Genomic DNA, 22,421 nt, shown 5'->3' on the forward strand with positions numbered 1-22,421 from the left:
CGGTCTCAGGGATATTAGATGGATTAGGGACTATAGATACACGGTAACTGAGGACAAATAGGTCCAATGGATTGGATTCCCCTGTATCGTCTGAGGACTACAGCGTAGTGGCCTAGTACGTCCGTAGTCAATGAGTCAAGTGAATTATTACAGAGATAATAGTTCACTGAGTTAGAAGGAGTTCTGACAAGTATGACTCACGGCTAGCTCGATATTGGGCCTAGAGGGTCACACACATATGGTAGGCATTGCGATGAGTAGAGGTTCGGATATGAGATATCCGACGGAGCCCTTATCTTATTGGATGCAGATCCAATACCCACTAGGGGAGGACCCATTAGGGTTTGACAGGGGACCTCTATAAATAGGAGGGATTCAGAGCCTTTGCTTGCCTCTCCTATTCTCCTCCCCCTCTCCACCTCAGAGTAGGCCTGGAGTTTTAAGGAGCATCGTCGCAGCCCTGCTGTATGGATCATCGCTAGAGAGGAGGACGCTTGACCTCCTTCACCCTTTCCTAAGGATCTGCAAGGAAACAGGGATATACGATCTCCCTAGGTAACATAATCTACTCTATACACAGTTTTAAGTTTCGTGGATTTTGCGCACCAATCTTCGCACGATGACGAACATCTCTTTGGGAATCGGGGATTTTGTTTTCTTGTTCTTCCGCTGTGCATGTGATATTGCCCCTAAGATTTCCCAATAGCTTGCGCATCCACAACCGGAAGAGACAAGTCAGAATTCCAAAATAAGAGTGTTTTTTGATGAAAAAGAGATACACATTATGGTCGGGCAGTGCAATTGCAAACTCAACCCGACCAAAAATAAAAAAAAAAGGGGAGTACAACCCTTATCTCGGAGGGGGAGTCTCGAGCTCGTCATCAAAGGGGACGCTCACCGGCATATCGATGTCCTAATCCACCGGATGGTCGGCAAAACGAGTCTGACTCCAGTTCCAGGTCTGAGTACTTTGCTCGAAAGCGAGCACAAGCCACCTAGTACCCGAACTCATACGTAGCCTGCCCCGACCTCACCAGCTCGTGCTCGAACCCGGCGGATGCCTTATACTCAGCGATCACCTCCTCGACCTTCTTGGGTAGCGCTAGCCACTCCTTCAAAACCTCTTCAGCGGCCCAAGCCGAAGACCTGGCGATCTCGACATCGTGGGAGAGGGTTAGCAACTCGTCATCCAGTATCTGGATGCATGACCGGCTTTCCTCCAGCTCGGTCTTCAAATGGCTCACCTCCTCACCTAGAGCTGAGGCACGCTCTTCAACTGCGGCAACGGCCACCAGACCCCCCCCCCCCGGCCCTTAGCTCTAGGTTCTCTAGGCGAAGGGCGGCGTAGATGTCCGACTGGCGCTCGATCACCCGCCTAGCGTCGAGGACCCGTTCAATTAGCGCTATGGTGTAGTGTTGGCCCGCACAAAGATCAGCGTCAGGACCCATCAAGAAAGGATCGAGCAAGGAAAGAAAACCACCACTTACCCAGACGAGCGACTTGGCCACCTGCTCCGCCAGCACTTCCGAGGGGGACCAGTAAAGATCCTTGGCCATGACGGGATGAAGTGCCCCTCGGATGAACTCTTGGGCGATTGGCCCGTCACCCCAGATGCGACTGTCAGCCTTGAGAGTCGCCCACCGAGTGGCGTAGGGGGCTCCCGACTCCCCGGTCGGAAGGTCGGCCATGTTCAGGGGCTGGTACTGCTCACCTTCAGCCCGAGAGTAGACGCGGCACAGCTCCCGCATCGACGTCGGGCGCACCAGCGCCCTCCTGGAATGGTCACCACCATACGACCCGGCTGACCCCTTTCCCCTCACGCTCCCTAAACCCTCACCTTGGGGAGTGGCCCCGAGTGATTTCGGGACAACAGCCGGGTCCGCAGACGTCCTCCAAACTAAAGCCTTCGCCTTCTTCGGAGGGTGACCTGCTACCGGAGACCCCGGCGCCCTCTTTGGTGTGCTCTCCTAGGGGGCACCCCCACCTCCGAAGCCCTCCTCGTTCCGAGGCGGGGGCACAGTGGCCTTGACGCTAGGCATCTTCTTCACCGATCGAAGATCCACCATCTTTGCAAAAAATATCGGTCGGTTAGATAGCTCGGGATAAGCGGATGATCCATCGTATGCGGATGGCCATATCCCTGATGGCGAGGCTCAGTTCTGCCTCGACCATCCACTCCTCGATCATCTCCTTGATTGCCCGAGAAGAGGACAAGATATCCCTCAACCGATCCACATCCGTTGTTTCTCCTGCAAAGAGTAACAGGGAGGTATTGTCAATGGTCCAGAAGGCCCACCCAGTGCTAAAACCTCGTTCCCGACTACAATTGACGAAGAAGAAGCGGCTTTTCCAACCTTTGTTGTTGAAAGGTGCACCGCTAATCCTGAAACCGTTGTGGGTGGTCAAGTAATACCCGCCTTTTCCCCTACATAAGCGGAAGCAGGCCAAGAAGAGGGTCCTGGATGGCTCGATCCCAGCCCCCTGACACTCCCAAATAAAGGCCACCAGATAGTGCCAAGAGTTTGGCGACACCTGGGACGACGATATTCCCTAGTGACGGAGGCAATCCCCGATGACAGGATGCAGCGGGAGCCGCAGCCCCACCTCAAGGGCCCCCACGGTCAGCCCGAACCCATCCGGAAACTGATCGTACGGCCACTGTCCAGGCCGAGGGGCGTGAAGGCCATAACACTCCGGGATGCAATAACGATCTCGGAGTATCCTCAAAAGATCCTTGGTCACCACCGAGTCCACATCGTGCCACGACGTGAGAGCCTCAAGCGCAGCAGAGCTCCCCGAGACCTCTGAGGGAGCGCTACCCGAGGACACACTGACGACTTCATCCCATGGACCCCTAGAGGAAGAAGATGAAGGAGACGAAGGCAGAGACAAAGATGAAGATGAAGACAGAGACATCCCAACCTCAAGGTTGCAAGAAAGAAGCCGGGGACAGGACGAAGGACTAAAGCAAAGATGATGGCAAAGGTGATGGCAACCGTTATGGAAGGGACTTAAAAATGGCAGGCTACACCGCTACGAGATGGCGATTGGGCTTCCTAAGGAAAGAAATAGTCGCAGCATTTAAGACCCATCATGACACCGCTACCAGATTTGCCGACCTCGGAGCTCCCGCCAAAGGTGTCTCGTCACCCAAAAGCTCCCGTCGGAGGCCATTCGAAATGAAAAGTTTCCCGCCAGGTCCCGCGTCGCTCCACCTGGCTTCTCACGTGGCATGATGGCGTCCGAGCAAAACCCAATGCATCACCCAATGACGCCACAAAACCTAAGCCCAAGCTTAGTCACTCGGCCCACAGGTTTAGCTCATGCCCGGGTCGCTCCAGATCGATTCCCGACTTGTGACCCGCTGGCACAAAACCTGAGCCTGAGCTTAGTCACTTGGCCCACATGTTAAGATCCTGCTCAGGTCGCTCTAGATCGGTTCCCGACTTGCGTCCCGTCGGCACAAAACCTGAGCCTGAGCTTAGTCACTCGGCCCACAAGTTCAGCTCCTGCTCGAGTCGCTACAGATCGATTCTCGACTTGTGACCCCACTGGCACAAAACCTGAGCCCAAGCTTAGTCACTCGACCCATAGGTTCAGATCCTGCCTGGGTTGCTCCAGATAGGTTCCCGACTTGTGACCCGCTAGCACAAAACTTGAGCACGAGCTTAGTCACTCGGCCCGCAAGTTCAGATCCTGCCCGAGTCGCTCCTGATTGATTCCCAACTTGCGTCCTACCGGCACAAAACTTAAGCTTGAGCTTAGTCACTTGGCCCACAAGTTCAGATCCTGCCCGGGTCGCTCCAGATCGATTCCCAACTTGTGACCTACTGGCACAAAACCTGAGCCCGAGCTTAGTCACTCGGCCCACAAGTTCAGATCTTGCCCGGGTGCTCCAGATCGATTCCCGACCTACGACCTGTCGGCACAAAACCTGAGCCCGAGCTTAGTCACTCGGCCCACAGGTTCAAATCCTGCTTAGGTGCTCCAGATCGGTTCTCGACCTACGACCCATCGGCATAAAACCTAAGCCCGAGCTTAGTCACTCAGCCCACAGGTTCAGATTATGCCCGAGTGCTCCAGATCGGTTCCCGACCTGTGACCCGTCGACACAAAACCTGAGCCCGAGCTTAGTCACTCGGCCCACAGGTTCAGCTCCTGCCCGGGTCACTCCAGATCGATTCCCGACTTACGATCCACTTGCACAAAACCTGAGCCTGAGCTTAGTCACTCGGCCCACATGTTCAGATCCTGTCCGGGTTGCTCCAGATCGGTTCCCGACCTGCGACCCACCGGCACAAAACCTGAGCCCGAGCTTAGTCACTCGACCCATAGGTTCAGATCGTGCCCGGGTCACTCCAGATCGATTCCCGACTTGTGACCCGCCAGCACAAAACCTGAGCCCGAGCTAAGTCACTCGACCCACAGGTTCAGGTCCTGCTCGGGAGCTCCAGATCGGTTCCCAACCTACGACCTGTCGGCACAAAACCTGAGCCCGAGCTTAGTCACTCGGCCCACAGGATCAGATCCTGTCCGGGTGCTCTAGATCGGTTCCCGACCTGTGACCCGTCGGCACAAAACCTGAGCCCGAGCTTAGTCACTCGGCCCACAAGTTCAGCTCCTACCCGGGTCGCTCGAGATCGATCCCCGACTTGCGACCCATTGGCACAAAAGTTGAGCCCGAGCTTAGTCACTCGGCCCATAGGTTTAGATCCTACATGGGTGGTCCAGATCGGTTCCCGACTTGCGACCCATCAGCACAAAACCTGAGCCCGAACTTAGTCACTCGGCCCACAGGTTCAGCTCCTGCCCGAGTCGCTCTAGATCGATTCCTGACCTGTGACCCGCTAGCACAAAACCTGAGCTTGAGCTTAGTCACTCAGCCCATAGGTCCAGCTCCTACCCAGGTCGCTCCAGCTCAATCTCTGACTTGCGACTCGTCAAATCTTTGACTGAGTCGCTCCAGTTCGATCTCCGACTTGCAACTCATCAAATCTCTTATCGAGTAGCTCCAGCTCGATCCCGACTTGCGACCCATCGGCACCAAAACCCAAGCCCAAGCCTGGTCACTCGGCCCGCAGGCCCAATCTTCAATCGAGTCGCTCCAGCCCGATCTCCGATTTGCGACCTGTCGGCACCAAAACCCAAGCCCGAGCTCAGTTACTCGGCCCGTAGGCCCAGTCATCAACCGAGTCGCTCCAGTTCGATCCTCGACTTGTGACTCGCCGATCCCCGACTTGCGACTTGCGTCTTGTGACTTGTTCCATCGCAATCCATGACTTACGACTCGCCGGCCCCAATTCCGAGCTATGCCAAACCGGTTATCTGACTTATGATACGTTGGTCTCACCTCATCTAGCCTCGACCGCCCGATCAGCAGAGTCAGCCCTTCCCGAGGCATGGGGCGCTGCCCCTCCAAACCGCCCCATGACGAGCCAATCCAGGTTCCAAGTAATCAACACAATCACAGCAATCCGACCCAAGCATGCCTCTCGGCCCTTTAGGGACCCCACAACACGGCTTGACGGGGCGGGGGGAGAGAAGTGATAAGGTGTATTTTGGGTCCAAGACACGTCACAGCCGATGCCACACGCCAGGTCAGAATCCGTACTAAGGCGTTGTTTGACCCACGTACCACCACGCCAACCTGAGAATCAGTAAGGGGAACACCCCCACATGCCAAGTCAAAATCCATACCGAGATGTTGTTCCACATGTCCCATCTGACACCGCTCTGTGCGTCCCGAGACAACGGTCGATCAGAAGTGCCATCTTAACTCTCGAAGATCAGGGGCCACGTCGAACCCACGTGCTACCTACCCTCGTACAATAGTATAAAAGCCCCTGGCCGACATCTGGCCAAGGGGAGGTAGAAAAATAATTTCAACCCATAACTGACTTGCTCATTAAAGAGACCAAAGTCGGGAATCACCCGACAAAGGCCTTTTTTGCAGGCAAGCGACCACCCCTAAGCCACGAGCGTCTCGACCCGAGAATCGTCATTCAGTGAACGAGAGTGAGCTATCAACCAGCCCAAGAACGGAGGGACGCTGCTTGATGCAGACGATGCCCGGACCGAGAAACGCTGATCAACACCCTATTACAAAGGCCCGACCCACCTCAGCGTCCAACTCAACTGACAGAGAACTCCCGACATCGACCCGTGGACCAGGCCGTGCTGACTCACCCGCCACGACACATTTGTTCTCCAACACTCTCCATGCCTAACTTATATAAAAGTCATTATATGTTTTATGTCTTGTTATATTGACAGTTTTCTTCTTTTTTTTTCTCCTATTTGGATGTTATATTCACACACGCATACATAGCCCTCCTAACCAGTTTGTTCATAAGCTCAATAATTTGTGCGTTTCTGGACATTGCATCTGTTATTTAGATTTGTCTGCTAGAATTCTCTAAAAATAGCAATCAGAGTGGCGCAGCGGAAGCGTGGTGGGCCCATAACCCACAGGTCCCAGGATCGAAACCTGGCTCTGATATCAGAGTGAAATTTTAAGATTTTTTTTTTGAGAAACATTTTACGTATAAGTGGCGGTGCTTTTGACAAGCCCAGAGAGTACTTTGGCTCCCGAATGGCTTGCGAATCTCCCGATCACATCCAAGTCGGATGTGTACAGCTTCGGAATGGTGTTGCTGGAGATCGTGAGCGGGCAGCGCAACTTCGATGTTTCGGATGACACTGGCCGGAAGAAGTTCTCGGTGTGCGGGTACGAAGAGCTGGAGAAGGGAAACATCAAGAGCACCATGGACAAGAGGCTCGCCGAGCAGGACGTGGACATGGAGCAGCTGAAGAGGGCGCTACTGGTGAGCTTCTAGTGCATCCAGGAGCAGCCCTCGCAGAGACCGTCGATGGGGAAGGTTGTGCAGATGCTGGAAGGGGTTTTGGCCATAGACAGGCCTCCGGCTCCGAAGGCCGCAGATGGTGGCTTGGCGGCTGTCACCAGCAGCAGCGTGAACACCAGCATCACCGTTTTCGCTACGTCATCTCCGCTTCAGCCTTCATCGGGCTCATCGTATTCGATTTCAAACTCATCATTGGTTTCCAAGAGGAACTTAGTCATCTCGAACTGTTCGATCTAAATTGTGTCGATGCCAACGCAAATGCAAAATGACAAAAAGACTACTCGATAATTATGTCGACATCGATACAAATGTAGAGCAGTCCTCACCTTTTATCATTGCTCTTTTCATCTATAATAGTCACCAATGGACCTAGCGATGTTGATATCTGTCACCCCCAATTGAAATATTAAAATTATTATTTTTATTTTCATATTTTTATTAATAAAACCGTTGTTTTTAGAGTAAATTGACTTAAATGTTTCATTTTTATAACTATATAGATGTTAATGAAACTTTTTAAAGTATAAAATGCTAAAGGTAACTAACTATATAGAATAATATGTAATTAGCCTGTTTATATATAATATTAAATTTGTAGTCATATATTATAATATCAGGCGATTCTCATCATATTCATCAAGTTTATTTGAGATAATTGAAGCTGATTACTATATTTGTAAGAATAGCTTGAACGAAGCAAACATGAATGATCTATGACCTGCATTTTTGTTGCACAGAATAAGATTGTTCAGCCTTCGTTAGCGTGTGTGTGTATATATATAGTGCTATTAAATATGTATTTTATAAGATAAGCAATTGCCCACTTTCTAATTTCACAAGATAATTCTTCTAGGGCAAAAAAACACGAAAAAAAAAATCCCTTTAAGCTTTTGTTAAAGGGAGATATGACAGGTAAGCTATCATTGACACGAAAAAAAACAACCACTGCTTCTAAAACAAGCAGGAAACGAAAACAGACTTCATAGACAATGCAAAATTATAAACAGACTTTACAAGTTCTGAACAGTTGCACAATAAATGGTCAAAATAGTCTACTACAGACTGAAAATATCTCACAAGTATCCACATGACACTACCTTTATTTATAAGCCTAAAGCGGCCACCAAACCCAATTAAAATGGGACTATTAAGCCTTCGATCGTCCCTCTACATGCTGTGCAAAGCATAAACATACCAAAAGACACAGACATACATAAACATTACATCAAACATCCTGTTTTGAAGTTTGTCTGTGACAGTCCGCCATCCTCAATTAAAATATTGAAATTATTATTTTATCTTTTATTTTTATATTTTTATTAGTAAAACTAATGTCATCAAAATAAATTGATCTAAATGTTTCACTTTTATAACTATATAGATGTTAATAAAATTTTTTAAAGTATAGAATGCTAAAGATAACTAACTACATGAAATAATATACAATTAGTATGTTTATATATAATATTAAATTTATAGTCATATATTATAATATCAAGCGATTCTCATCATATTCATCAAGTTTATTTGAGATAATTGAAACCGATTGCTATATTTGTAAGAATAGCTTGAATGAAGCAAACATGAATGATCTATGACCTGCATTTTTGTTGCACAGAATAAGATTATTCAGCCTTCGTTAGCGTGTGTGTATATATATAGTGCTATTAAATATGTATTTTATAAGATAAGCAATTGCCCACTTTCTAATTTCACAAGATAATTCTTCTAGCGCAAAAAAAATGAAAAAAAAATCCCTTAAAGCTTTTGTTAAAGGGAGATATGACAAGTAAGTTATCGTTGACATGTCATCCTCGTATAGCGGTACGTCATCTCCGCTCATCTCTACGTGACCAAGATTCCAATCTCATTCACCATGGAGCTACTAAGGAAGTCTACTCAGATTATTCAAGTTTATGAGGCTGACCTGTTCCTGATTGCAAAGTTGATTTAGTAAATCATCATCCTATATCTCTAAATTTGACACATAATTTTATCATCTTATTATTGGCTGGATAACGTGTATCATCATTCCTGGCGTTTATCACGATCTCAATCTGATGATTATTTGTTGTACTATAAAAAGATCCTCATATATTTTTGACAATAAGTATTATTTGACTAAACACATTGATCCAATCCTTTCGGTGTATATAAACATAAACATCAAAAGAAATCTAATACTGCTCCTAAAGGGTCTCCGACTATTTTTTTTTTTTTTGTTTCTTTGGCACTTAACCTAAGACATTAGAAAGTGCATCTTGGTTGACTCTTAACCCTTCTCCGTATCATATAATCAAAATCTATTATAATATTAAAAAATTAATTTTCTCCAGAGAAAAAACATAAAATCACATACATCGACTTTTACATATGATATGTCATGTAATTATTGAGATTGTCGATAAAGAGGTCTTTTCTTCCTAATATTTTTTTTAACATAACTTTAATTTAGTCTGATTTTTTATATTCGTTTAGGAATAATCGTGGGTTGAATTTCCTTAAAATATCCATATTTCGTCGGAATTGTACTCGAATATTTTTTATTGGGTTTAATTTAAGTTCCTGCTAACCTTTTCTTTTACTATTAATTATATATATAATTTTATAAAATGAAAGACATAATTGGGTTCCATGGTGTAGTGGTTAGCACTCCAGACTTTGAATCTGGCGACCTGGGTTCGAATCCCGGTGGGACCTTTTTTTCCTAAGCTAATTTCATGATCCTTTTCTTTATAGCAGCAATTAATGTATTATACTGGTTCCCTCCCCGCTCTCGGCCGCTTGCCTCTATTTTCTCGATTCAAGATCCTCTTTTCTTTCGCTGCTACTATCGCCGCTCTCCGATGCCTTCAAGATCGGCATCTGGAGCTGGTTCGCTTCGCCTTCCTCAACCTCGACCCCTCTTGTCTGCTTTTTTGATTCAAGATCCTCTGCCTTTCTTATGCTTTCTCGATTCAACAGGACAGTACTTCCGGCTATTCCTGGAACCTGCTGCGTCGCCAAATTCGTACTCCGGGTCTCCACCCATGCTTGCGGTCGCCATATCAATTTGATGGCATTGCTGTGAGTAAAAACCGAGTAGATTTTTCATTTGTAGAAACTAGAAATAGTGGTCGGCAGAGATTCGATGGAAATGTTATAGAGGTTCAAATTACTTATGCTTTTCAAGTGCAGTATTTGATCATTTTAAATGATAATTGTAATGAGTTTAGATGTGTTTATTCGAGGATTGCTAGTTAATTGAGAAGCTTTTGTAGGAGACTAAAATGAACTTCTCAGGTAATGCACTGAAGGAACTTGAGGTATCTATCTCATGGAGGTTATGGAGATGTGGGGTTATTAGGATTGTAGCTGCCACTTCAATTCACAGGAAATGGTTGGGCATTTGGTGGTTTTGCTTTATGGTGTAGGTTTTGCTTTCAAATGACTATATTCACTGCTTGAGGTTTCAAGAGGATATTAAGCTTTATATCTATTGTAAGATTGGAGAGAGCATGTTGTTGAGATCACTGTGGTTAGTAGAAAAGTGGAACATGATGGAAATGTTGAGGTAAAATGAACATGTTGAGAAATGTCAAAGCTCACTAGGGCAGAAAAAGAAAAAAGACTGGTTAGAATTTATATAATCTCATAACAGGTGACTGTTCCACTTCCCATCTTCTTGTTGATCGTTCCTTCTCATGCATTGATTGCATTAGACTTGCTTGGGATTTTCACTGGTTTCATGTGGTCACTTCATGACTGTTGTCTACTCTTCCAAAGAAATATTGCTTGCAAAAGAAATAATCATAAATTTATTACTTGCTTCGTACCTGGTTTCTTATGTTTTAATCCAAGGAATTAGACCAGAAGAATTATGACATAATTTATTCCTCTGAAAAAAATAAGATTAATTTGGGTGTATATAAATAACACATTCTTTGTCAGTATAAAGACAGGAAGGACCTAAAACATGTTAAGAAGGTTTTCTACAGCATACAAGAAAAGCTAAAGCATTTTAGTGTTCCTTATCTGAATGTTGATTTCATAGAGAAAAAGGAGATATAATTCTTGGTAACATTGTCAAATAGATTTGGAAGTTTGAGGAGAGCCATTAAAGTCACATCATCAGAAACTTAAAGATATATGTGCCTATTGCAACCAAATAGTATCCTCATTGCTGGTTGATTAAGCTGGCCAACTACATGTCTTTGAACTGTACATGATGTTTTGACATTTTCAACTGTCTTGCTGCTTTTCTCACAAAATTGATTGATGTTCAGCAGATTGAGCAGGTATTTTGTGCCTTGTGTGGTTCTGTTGCTCTTAGACCAGAATCAATTTGCCAACAACATTGACATATCAAGCTACAGCAGCAACAAGAAGCTCAGGATGCTTTCCCTTTTCCCTTTGCTAACAGCCTGCTTGATGAAATGTTCAAATGGAATGGTGGAAAGACAAAGTAAGAGTTGGGCCTAACTGTACATTTTACACTATCTTTTCATCAAGAGTCATGTAAGCTTTCCTCATGTATATGTCACTTGATTTGACATTTTGACAAAATTTTACTGTCTTATTAATCAACTCACGTAAGCTTTCCTCGTGTCTATTTCACTTTACAAACAAGTTGAAGATCAAAACATTGACACAAAGGAAGAACTTCTAACCTTGTCTTGATTGACCCAACGAACGTCTTTGACAGGTTCAAGTGGCTGGCCGGTCAATACATTCATTGCTAGTCTATTGAAGAAGAGTGAGTCAATCAGAGGTGTAATCCATCACTCAACCATCAATTTGGATCTCTTTCTTTAATTGGTTACCTGTTGACCTACCTGCCTGGTTGGTCCAGGAACGGTGTGGGGTCGCCCGACACCACGAATCACGAGGCAGGTAACAGCGCGGGTGAAACAGACACGGATAGGAGAAGTGCTGCGAGTGCCCCTCGCCGCCTATAGAAGGCATCCACGTGAAAGCAGTCTCTATCGAGCTCTTGGAAATGGCGCGAGGTGGACGTTTGGGTGGTGATCGAAGTCAAGTCCCAACGTCAACGTGTGCTACCAGGCAATCGATCACCTGTTCTTGGTACTACTCTTTACTGCATCTCTGTCTCTCTGTTCAGGAACCTGCATTTGGAAGTGCATTAGATTAGATTCGGGAGTTAAGAGGGCGTTTTCTTTTCTCTCCAATTTGTTCCGGAGGCGAAAGAAGAAGGAAAAAATCGTTCTTCAGTCGCAATTTTTTATCCTCGAACGAAATTCATGTCGAGGAATTGCTAGATTTGGGGGTATCGTCTTCAATCCCTGGCTTGAGATCCCCTAGGAATCGTTTGAGATTGTCCGTGGGCACAAACCCAAGACCCTAAGATCAAGACTTGTTCTTGGGATACATAGTTTTGTCCAATTCTTCGTTTCGACATTAGAAGCGAGGGCGAATTTGTTTCATCCAATTCACAAGTCATAGAGGCACAAGTCATAGAGGCGGAGGAGATCTCGGATGAGTCCGCCGATCCATAACACGGTCTACTGCTGCGTCGCCCAAGGGAACAGAGCAATGTGTTCTTACAACAGCGGAGGCCCGGAGCTGGAGATCTTGGCCGCCGAATGCCTCGAGAACGCCCCGGCTTTCCACGCTTGGTACTTCCACACGACCGGCGTGAGGACCGTTGGGCTCTTGATGGCGGATGGCTATACTTATCTCGCCATCCTCGACCTTGGCGTCTGCAACTTGGCAGTGCTCCAGTTCCTGGAGAACATAAGGGATGCCTTCCTGAAGGCCCCCGAGGATGGCCTCCAAGACGAACTGGTTAGAGTCATCGAGGATTTGATCGCATCACCGGAGAACATCCACCAATCCTGGCTTTTGGCTGAGGAGAATTGTGAGGGGAATGTCTCTGATGAAGCCTCGACTTCCACGAAGGAAACACTGCAAAGGAATGACGAGCATTATGGTAGTGTTGTCGGAGATAATAAGAATGTAAAGGTGGACGTGACGACGGAGCCAACGCCCCTGCGGAGGAGCTTAAGCTCGAGCAGGCCACAATTGGTAGGACGTGAATTATGGTGGCGTCAGGTAAAGATTGTTATTGCTACGGGTGTTATCCTTTGTTTGATCTCGTCTGTTGTTTGGTTGGCAGTGTGCAAGGGTTTGCACTGTGTTTCTAGATGATTTGGAAAGAAGATTGAATTTGTGTAATTAGAAATGTTGAATGATTAGTAGCATAATGATAGAGATAAAATTGCTAACTATAAATTTGGTTTATGCTATAGATGTATATGCTCAGCAAGTATGCAATTTCTTTAGAGAGAGGATATGATGATGCACTTAGGGCCAAAGTTCTTGTATATGTTCTTTACATATGGATCATGTAGCCCGTTGCAGTCTTTTGGCAAAACATTCTGTACTACTTTGTTTCTCCATCTTTTTTTGCCCTTTTTGTCTGTCGGTTGTACATCCATGTTTATTTATTGTGTATGATTCAAGTTGCCAAGTTCATTCTGCATCAGGTGTCTTGCAGCACCAGGGTAGGGTTTTCTTGCCTTTTTATTTTTTCAGTTCCCAAAGATGAGATTTTCTGGTAGCATCTAGTGTTTGTAGAAACTTTAATTATTTTATTGACTGCATCAAGCATAAAGCTTTAACACTCTAACCCTAGTTTTCATCAGAACCATACAGAATATTTTTCTATGAGTTCTCAGCATAGGATTTCTGTATCTGTAGATTATGATGTTTTGATGTTGCAGTATAGGATTTCTGTGCTTCATCATAGTAAGCTAAATATTCTTTTACCATTTTCCTTATTATATATACCTTTGCCTTCCAGGATTCAGCTATATAAAAGAGAGACAACTGTGTTTGTCTTCATTAAAGTTCTGGATATATTCATCTATAACATCTTTTTCTTGAGTGAATTCAGATTTCATGAATTTTGACTGCTCAATTTGTATACATACGTGCAGCTTCATTTGGTGCTTCTGTTTTCGAGTCATAACATAGTTCTGTTGATTATTCTGTCGAAGATGTCTTATTCTTTCATGATCTATCTAGGAGTTCATCATTTGAAATCAAAATAATATCTGCATTCCTTTGAAATGAAAAAACATTTGTACTATCCTCTGGTGGAATCGATTGGCCTTCATCAATTGTTCTGTTCCGAACAAGCTGTTGTATCCTGATTCAATCATGTCAACCCCAAGGGATTGTTGGCCACTAGTGCATCTAAATCACTAAGCTGGTAGATGGAATTCGATTATGTTCTAGCATGCTCCTCTTCATTTGTGGGTTAGTACAGGAGCTCACGCATTATGGAACTAATGTTACATGGGGAGAAAAAAATTATGTGAACTGGTGACTCAATCACACTATATTCAGCATCATTACTGGTAGGGCATATTTTGGCATATACCTGTCACGACAACATCCACGGCAACATGACCAACCAGGCTCTACCATCTCAGTCTCCTTTCTATGATCGGGTAGGGATTGATGGGTACAACCCCAACCGAGAGACCCGCGATAGCACCATCAAGTACAAAGCTGATCTAGGAACTCGGAACGACGCCACTAAGTACAAAGTCGGCCCTAGGAACTCGGGACGGCGTTGCCAGGTACAAAGCCGACCCCAGGAACTCGGGATGGCATCGCCAGGTGCAAAGCCGACCCCGGGAACTTAGGATGACGTCGCCAAGTACAAAGCCACCCCAATGTAGACATTGACCGCACAGAAGGTATGGGCTAACCTCTTGTAGGGGTCGACAACTATTAAACAAACCTTGTATGATCAACCCTCGTGCATAGGTATAAGAGCCAACCACTTGGCTACGCTAGAGGGGGCTTTTTCCCCAAAGAATTCGAGAGAGGACTTTGAGTGAGATCTCACTCCACTAACTTGACATTCGGAGAGGTTGGGTCGGGAAAACATCTCCTCAACTTCGACCTGTGTGTAGGTCCCAGCGACGAGGAAGTATACGACGACTCGCTCCGCTCAACCGGCTTAGAGTCTTCATGGGCATCTCCTTGGACATCCGTAGCCGAACCAAACCGTGCTGACTCCTAGACCATGGTGTAAAGTTCACTAACATTTTGGCGCTAGAAAGATGGCCCGATGTCGCAAGGACGCCCCCAGCATAGTCACCTTGGAGAACGTCCCGAAGAAGAGCCACCCCTGCCTCTCTCGACCTTCGGTCTGTTGAATCTCGGATTTTGATGATGAAGTCAATTGTCATTTGTTGTCTAATCTATGTGTTGAGATAAGTGTGCAGGATTAACTACGATGAAAGTTAGACATGCAGCAGGAGTTGCACCGGAGTCAAGTTCATGATCACGTTGGGAGTTCGAGAGTTCGACGGAAGTTCGGACGGTCGTCGGAGGTTCTACGAGAACAGATCCGAGAAGTCCAGAAGCTTGCCAAGCGAAGCTCGTCGGAACTTGCCAAGTGGATCGTCGCAAAGTCCATGAGTTTGCCGGAAGTCTGCAGGAGCATCACCGAGGGTTCATCGGATGATCGACGGAAGTTCGCCGGAAACTCGCCGGAAGAAGCGATTGACGCACCGAAGCAAAGCTGCAGAAATTATCTTAGATCTAATCGTAGTTAGCACGTTGATTAAGTTGGAAAATGGGAGGTGATCCCATTAGCTTAATCTTGGGGCAATTGGGCCCCTGAAAGACTGAAATTGGGCCGAATGGAGTTAACCATTCGGACCCTGATTGCACCAGGAGGTGCAACCGCCTAGGCCAGGAGGTGGCACCGCCTGGGCTAAGCCTCCCAGCGAGACTGGGTGGTGCAACCTCCCCAGTCAGGAGGTGGCACCGCCTGAGCTCAGTCTTCGAGCTAGACTGGGCGGTGCAACCTCCCTGACAGAGAGGTGGCACCGCCTGAGCTCAGTCTTCGAGCAAGACTGGGCGGTGCAACCTCCCTGACAGAGAGGTGGCACCGCCTGAGCTCGGTCTTCGAGCTCTGGCAGAGAGGTGCAACCGCCTCAGTCAAGAGGTGGCACCGCCTGGGCTCAGTCTTCGAGCTCTGCCAGGCGGTACAACCTCTCCAGTCAAGAGGTGCAACCGCCTTACCCCGGAATTCTGGGATTTGATCGTTTTGAGCTCCAAATTTGAATTGGGTTGGGGCCTATAAATACCCCACCCATTCAGCACTGAAGAGATACAGATCCACACCGAATTCTTGATCTTTTCAGTGATTCTAAGAGCTCAAATTTGTGTAAAGTCCAAAAGTTCTCCTCTTTTCTGTTCTTCAAGTCTTGAGTTGTAAAGAGAGGAGAGAAAGAGATCTGTAAGGGTTGTCTCCTGAGCCCGTCTAAAGGAGAGAAACTGTAAAAGGGCAGTTGGCCTTCGCCCATTGAAGGAAGGCCCCTAGTTGACATCGGTGACCTCGCCGGTGGAGGATGCCAAAAGTGGAGTAGGTCAAGACTGACCGAACCACTATAAATCTCTGGTTTGCGTTTATTTTGAGCACTTTATCATTACTGCAAACCTCCTACATAGCTACTGCTCTCTGCGCTTTTACGAACATGTTTCTAAGTTCTAATCTTTCCGAATCTGCATTCAGACGTCAAAAGGTGTTTTCGTACGATCTTTACATTGCAGCTTACATTTACGTCTTGAATCTGTTTATAACTGCGAACTGTCTTCTGCGCTTTTACGAACGAGTTTCTTTGCAGTTTACATTTACATTTTGATTCTATTTATAACTGCAAACTGTCTTCTGCAATTTTACGAACGAGTTTCAACATTTAGACGTAAAACTGCATTTAGACGTAAATCGGCTTTCATCGCACAATCCTCAGATTTCAGTTTACGTTTACGTCTTGATTTCAACTGCATACTGCCTTCTGCGAGTATATAAACGAGTTTCAAAGTTCAGACGTAAATCTGCGTTTAAGACGTAAATCTGCGTTTAGACGTAAATCTGCGTTTAGACGTAAATCTGCTTTTTGCAGATTGCTTTTTGAGCTGTACAATAGCAGCACATTATACTTCTGCTTAAACTTCGCTTAGACGCAAACTGTGTTTAGACGCAAACTGCGCTTAGACGCAAACTGCGCTTAGACGCAATCTGAGTTTAGACGCAATCTGCATTTAGACGCAAATTGCGTTTAGACGCTAACTGTGTTTAAACGTAAACTGCACTTAATCATAAGTAATCTTAGAATCGGCTTTTGCATCAAAATAGTTTTTATCGAACGAACACAGCTTTCGTTTTTAATCGCTGAAAGATTTCCGCTGCACTAATTCACCCCCCCCCCCCCCTCTTAGTGCTCTCGATCCTAACAATTGGTATCAGAGCCCGATTAACTCTCAAACGGATTAAAATCCAAGAGAGATGGCTTACGCCGAAAACCAAGGGGGCCATTCCATTACACGTCCACCCATGTTCAGTGGGACGGACTACACCTACTGGAAGACCCGAATGAGGATCTTTCTTATTTCTATGGATTTTGAACTGTGGAATCTTGTTGAAAACGGATTTTCGAAGTCTTCTCTTCCAATGATCGATTGGAATGATTTGGAGAAGAAGGCTTTCGCTCTTAATGCAAAGGCTATGAATGCCTTATTTTGTGCACTTGATAAAAACGAGTTTAACCGTGTTTCAACTTGTGAAACTGCATTTGATATTTGGCACACACTCGAAGTGACCCATGAGGGCACAAGTAGAGTAAAAGAGTCAAAAATCAATTTGTTGTTACATTCTTTCGAACTTTTTCGAATGAAACCGAGTGAAACCATTGGCGACATGTTTACCCGTTTCACGGATGTCGTCAACGGTCTAAAAGGACTCGGAAAGAGCTTTTCGGATTTTGAGCTTGTTAATAAGATACTAAGATCCCTTCCTAAGAGTTGGGATCCTAAAGTCACTGCTATTCAAGAGGCAAAAGATCTGCGAAATTTCCCTCTTGAAGAACTAATCGGGTCACTAATGACCTACGAAATGACTTGTAAAGCTCATGAAGAGCAAGAAGACATCCTTCCAAAGAACAGGAAGGATATGTCACTCAAAACTTCTGAATGCCACTTGAGAGAAAACTCAAGTGATGAGGACTGTGATGATGACTTGGCACTTCTAACAAGAAAGTTTAAAAAGTTCTTTAAAAGAAACAAGTTTAAGAATGATGCAAAAAATAAACTTGAACCCAAGGACCAAGTAATCTGCTATGAATGCAAAAAGCCGGGACACTACAAGAGTGATTGTCCCCAAGACAAAAGGAGAACATCAAAGAAGAAGGCGCTTCAAGCAACATGGGATGACTCGAGCGCATCCGAAGAAGAGGAGTCCAACACCGAGCAAGTTGCTCATTACGCCTTAATGGCCATCGGAGAGGAGGTAACGAATTCATTAAATGCTGATTTATCTTTCGATGAATTATTAAATGCTTTCAATGACTTATTTGATGAATGCAAAAGTATCAGTAGAAAATACAAATTGCTGAAAAAGGTGCATGATAGTCTTACTTGTGAGTTTGACAAGTTAAAAGTTGAACATCATGATAGTTTAAATTCATGTATCAAATGTCATGATCTAGAAACTTTCCAAAAAGAAAACCTGCTGCTCAAGGACACCTTGAAGAAATTCGAGGTTGGTAGCAAATCATTGAACATGATCCTTGCAAACAAGGGTCACGTTCCAAAAAGAAGTGGAATTGGATTTGTGAGAAGTCCTCACCTAAATCCAACCACTTTTATAAAAGGCTCCATCTTACATGTTCAACACCAAGCAAAATGCAACTTTTGTTGCAAAATTGGACACAAGACACATTATTGTCCATTCAAGAAAATTAGTCCAAATAAATTGATTTGGGTTCCTAAAGGAACTATGACAAATTCTATGCAACATAATAAGAAATGTAGATCTATCTTTGAGACACCCAAAAGCAAATGGGTTCCTAAAAATCATCCCTTCCTATAAAAACATTAAAATTTTAGGCCGGAGCAAGAAATAATATTCTGCTCCTTGACTCTTGATAGTCATAAACCAAGAGTCAAAAAGGAACTCGCAACGCTTAAGTAACAAGTGGAAGTTATGAAACCAGAAATACGATTTGGATACAACCTTATTAGAAACATATGATATCCAAATTCACATATCCCCTTGATCTTCGAACCCGTCAACACTATCATCTACGAATTAATTCTTGTATCATGAAGAAACTAAATATGTCATGATCTTAAAAGGGATACCAAACAAACTATCAACATATGTAAGACATATACACGTTAAAAGATCCATCTTAATAAACATTAATTGCTCTGAAATGAAAAACTCTCCTCAAGGCAAAGGCTCCCTGATCAAATCACATTAGGTGCTCACTGGCTGCAGGCGGTGGCACCTCTCCAGCTGGCGGTGGCACCTCTAGCTACCACGGGTTGCCAGAGGTTGCACCGCTCCAGCCAGAGGTGCAACCGCCCGCAACTCTGCCTTTTTAAACCCACGCTAGGGCCGGCGGTGGAACCGACCCCAACTCACTCCCATTTCCTGCTCTACTCTTCCAAGTCTCCTCCATTCTCATTTCATTCCTCTAAGCCTTCCAAATACCTCCCATTTCGGAGCAAAACATCAAGAATCCTTCCTTCTCTTGAAGATTTCACAAAGGTACTCTCTAAGAAGCCCTTAAATTCTGTTTTGTTCTTCATTTACTCTTGCTCATCATCATCCCTCTAAACAGCAGTAGTTATGGGATCTAGAAGATCCTCAAGGGACAAGGGAAAGAGGAGATTAGTAGAAGAATTTGATTCCACTCTTTTCGATTCAAAAAATCATGCTGAAAAATTTCCCTCTTTCGAACTTAGATGTATCAATAAGGGAAAATACGTAGATCTAAATGAACTAAGAGACTTAGAGACTATCCAATGGTTTGCAAACCTAGATCTACTTCCAATCTTGCATATTAACGAACCCATCTATCCTAGGCTAGTTAGATTATTTTACAATAACATACAAATAGATGATGAAGAAAGGATGTCCACCTATCTTTTAGGACAACACATCTCAATCGCTGATAGGTTCATTTGTGATATGATAGGCATTCCCATAAAAAGCATAGGACTTTACTTTAGAGGATCATGGGATGATGAAAGTATTGGAACATCCTATGTTGAAGCCTTAGGAACAATATTTGCCAATCCTAACATAGCATTGGTTCCTAAAAGTTGTGAACATCTATTGCCTTTGAACACTAAGATACTTCATCATATCATGACTAGTATAATTCTTCCTAAACAATACCATCATGATGAAGTAAGTCAATTAGAATTAGGAACTATGTACTTAATCATGAAGGAACATGACATCTGTCTTGGTTATCTTATCCAACAAAACATGTTAGAATTATCTAAGAAAGATATGATGCTCCCATATGGTGGTATAATCACAAGAATAATGAAAGCTTACGACATTCTAATACCACCAGAAGAAGAAGTAATGAAAGTAGATAGATTCAGCATAATAAACAAAAATCTACTTCACCGACTAAGATGTTACTATAGAAACGGTAACTGGGTTAGAATCCCTAGAAGGACTGATCACCCTCAACCTGAACCAGAACCGGAAACACCAGTATTTAGGGGTACCCAATCTCCTCCGACTCTTCCCTTTGAGGAAACACATCCAGTTGAGCAAACTCATACATCCATCGAAGAAATTGGGATTCGAATGGATCGATTTGAACAGAGACAAGAACGGATTGAACAACGACAAGATCAAATCCTATCTGAGCTGTAGCAAATTCATAGTCAATTTGACTCCTTGTTTATGCACTTTAATTTTCCACCTCATCAATGAACTTGTTGAACACCTGTTGTTGTTGTAAACCTCTTATGTTACTCACTTCTGATGTGTTGGCTGTAAACATCTATCTTGCGCCTTGTGATAAAAGTTATCTCAGATTTTTATGGTATCATTACTGTTTGGTATGTGATGTGTCCAAATTAAGAATGTTGTGCTTTGAAACTAAAAGTTTTGAAAACCTTGTGCTTTGATTTCATTCAGAATTAGAAATGTTGATGTGTCCGAATAGATAAATTTGGTAAAAGTATTTTTCGGACTATATTGAATGATCAAATCACTTGATTGCCATGTTTCTATATGTGAAAATCTGCAACAAAATCTTGTCCGAATGCATCTTATTTATAAAACAGATTTTCTCGTCAACTTTCATGAAAATTAAGGTTCTGAAATAGATTTGATGAAGTGATACATGTATATGTATTCCATCCTGCAAAATCTTTACATAGACAATGGATTATAACAAAAAGGGGAAGAAGTATTTAAAGCAATCTATGTAAAATTCCTCTATAAGCTTGCTATTATTATTTTCCTGGTATCATAATTACTATATTTTTTGTTGATGACAAAGGGGGAGATATATGAATTGATAAACACTGCCATGATTAGAAATACTATGAGTGATGCTATAAACACTGCTATGATTATGCCATCCTTGCATCACCAAGAGATATATGAACATGTGCTAAAGTTTGCATTATGCCCTGAGTTGATATCTTATCATGTGAAGAAAATGCAAAACTTGCTAGAATATTTCAAATATGTGCATCATGTAATAAACATGTGCTAAAGTTTGCATTATGCCCTGAGTTGATATCTTATCATGTGAAGAAAATGCAAAACTTGCTAGAATATTTCAAATATGTGCATCATGTAATAGTGCTTCACAGCTTTATATGATAATGTTCAAACTACATGATGAATAGTTACAAACACAATCATACAAACTTGATGATGTATGTCAAGCCTTGACATCATCTTTGAAGAGATACATCATGATGAGTATCATGATGGGAGTATTGATAAGTTTAACTGATCTAACTTATCAATACGTCACTTGAATTCTTAGGTATTGAATTCAAGGTTGACTTATCTCAACTATGGCATATAGACAGGGGGAGTTAAGGATAACTCCATTATCAATTGATTGTCGTCATCAAAAAGGGGGAGATTGTTGAATCTCGGATTTTGATGATGAAGTCAATTGTCATTTGTTGTCTAATCTATGTGTTGAGATAAGTGTGCAGGATTAACTACGATGAAAGTTAGACAAGCAGCAGGAGTTGCGCCAGAGTCAAGTTCATGATCACGTTGGGAGTTCGAGAGTTCGACGGAAGTTCGGACGGTCGTCGGAGGTTCTGCGAGAACAGATCCGAGAAGTCCAGAAGCTTGCCAAGCGAAGCTCGTCGGAACTTGCCAAGTGGATCGTCGCAAAGTCCAGGAGTTTGTCGGAAGTCCGCAGGAGCATCACCGAGGGTTCATCGGATGATCGACGGAAGTTCGCCGGAAACTCGCCGGAAGAAGCGATTGACGCACCGAAGCAAAGCTACAGAAATTGTCTTAGATCTAATCGTAGTTAGCACGTTGATTAAGTTGGAAAATGGGAGGTGATCCCATTAGCTTAATCTTGGGGCAATTGGGCCCCTGAAAGACTGAAATTGGGTCGAATGGAGTTAACCATTCGGACCCTGATTGCACCAGGAGGTGCAACCGCCTAGGCCAGGAGGTGGCACCGCCTGGGCTAAGCCTCCCAACGAGACTGGGCGGTGCAACCTCCCCAGTCAGGAGG

The 22,421-nt window shown here is 44.3% G+C and overlaps 1 protein-coding gene and 1 non-coding gene across 2 annotated transcripts; both read left to right on the forward strand.

Moving 5' to 3' along the window:
- Positions 1-9,492: 9,492 nt before the first annotated feature.
- On the forward strand, positions 9,493-9,564 carry TRNAQ-UUG (transfer RNA glutamine (anticodon UUG)). The gene has a single exon. It is a non-coding gene; the product is annotated as a tRNA-Gln (tRNA).
- Positions 9,565-12,339: 2,775 nt separating this feature from the next.
- Positions 12,340-13,214, forward strand: LOC103971498 (phytolongin Phyl1.1). The gene is made up of 2 exons (XM_018820423.1): positions 12,340-12,915; positions 13,113-13,214. Exons 1-2 carry the CDS (start codon positions 12,340-12,342, stop codon positions 13,212-13,214), a joined length of 678 nt encoding a protein of 225 aa, XP_018675968.1.
- The last annotated feature ends 9,207 nt before the right edge of the window (positions 13,215-22,421 follow it).

The sequence above is a fragment of the Musa acuminata genome, chromosome BXJ3-11 (assembly GCF_036884655.1).
Source record: "Musa acuminata AAA Group cultivar baxijiao chromosome BXJ3-11, Cavendish_Baxijiao_AAA, whole genome shotgun sequence".
In the NCBI taxonomy this organism is placed as follows: domain Eukaryota; kingdom Viridiplantae; phylum Streptophyta; class Magnoliopsida; order Zingiberales; family Musaceae; genus Musa; species Musa acuminata.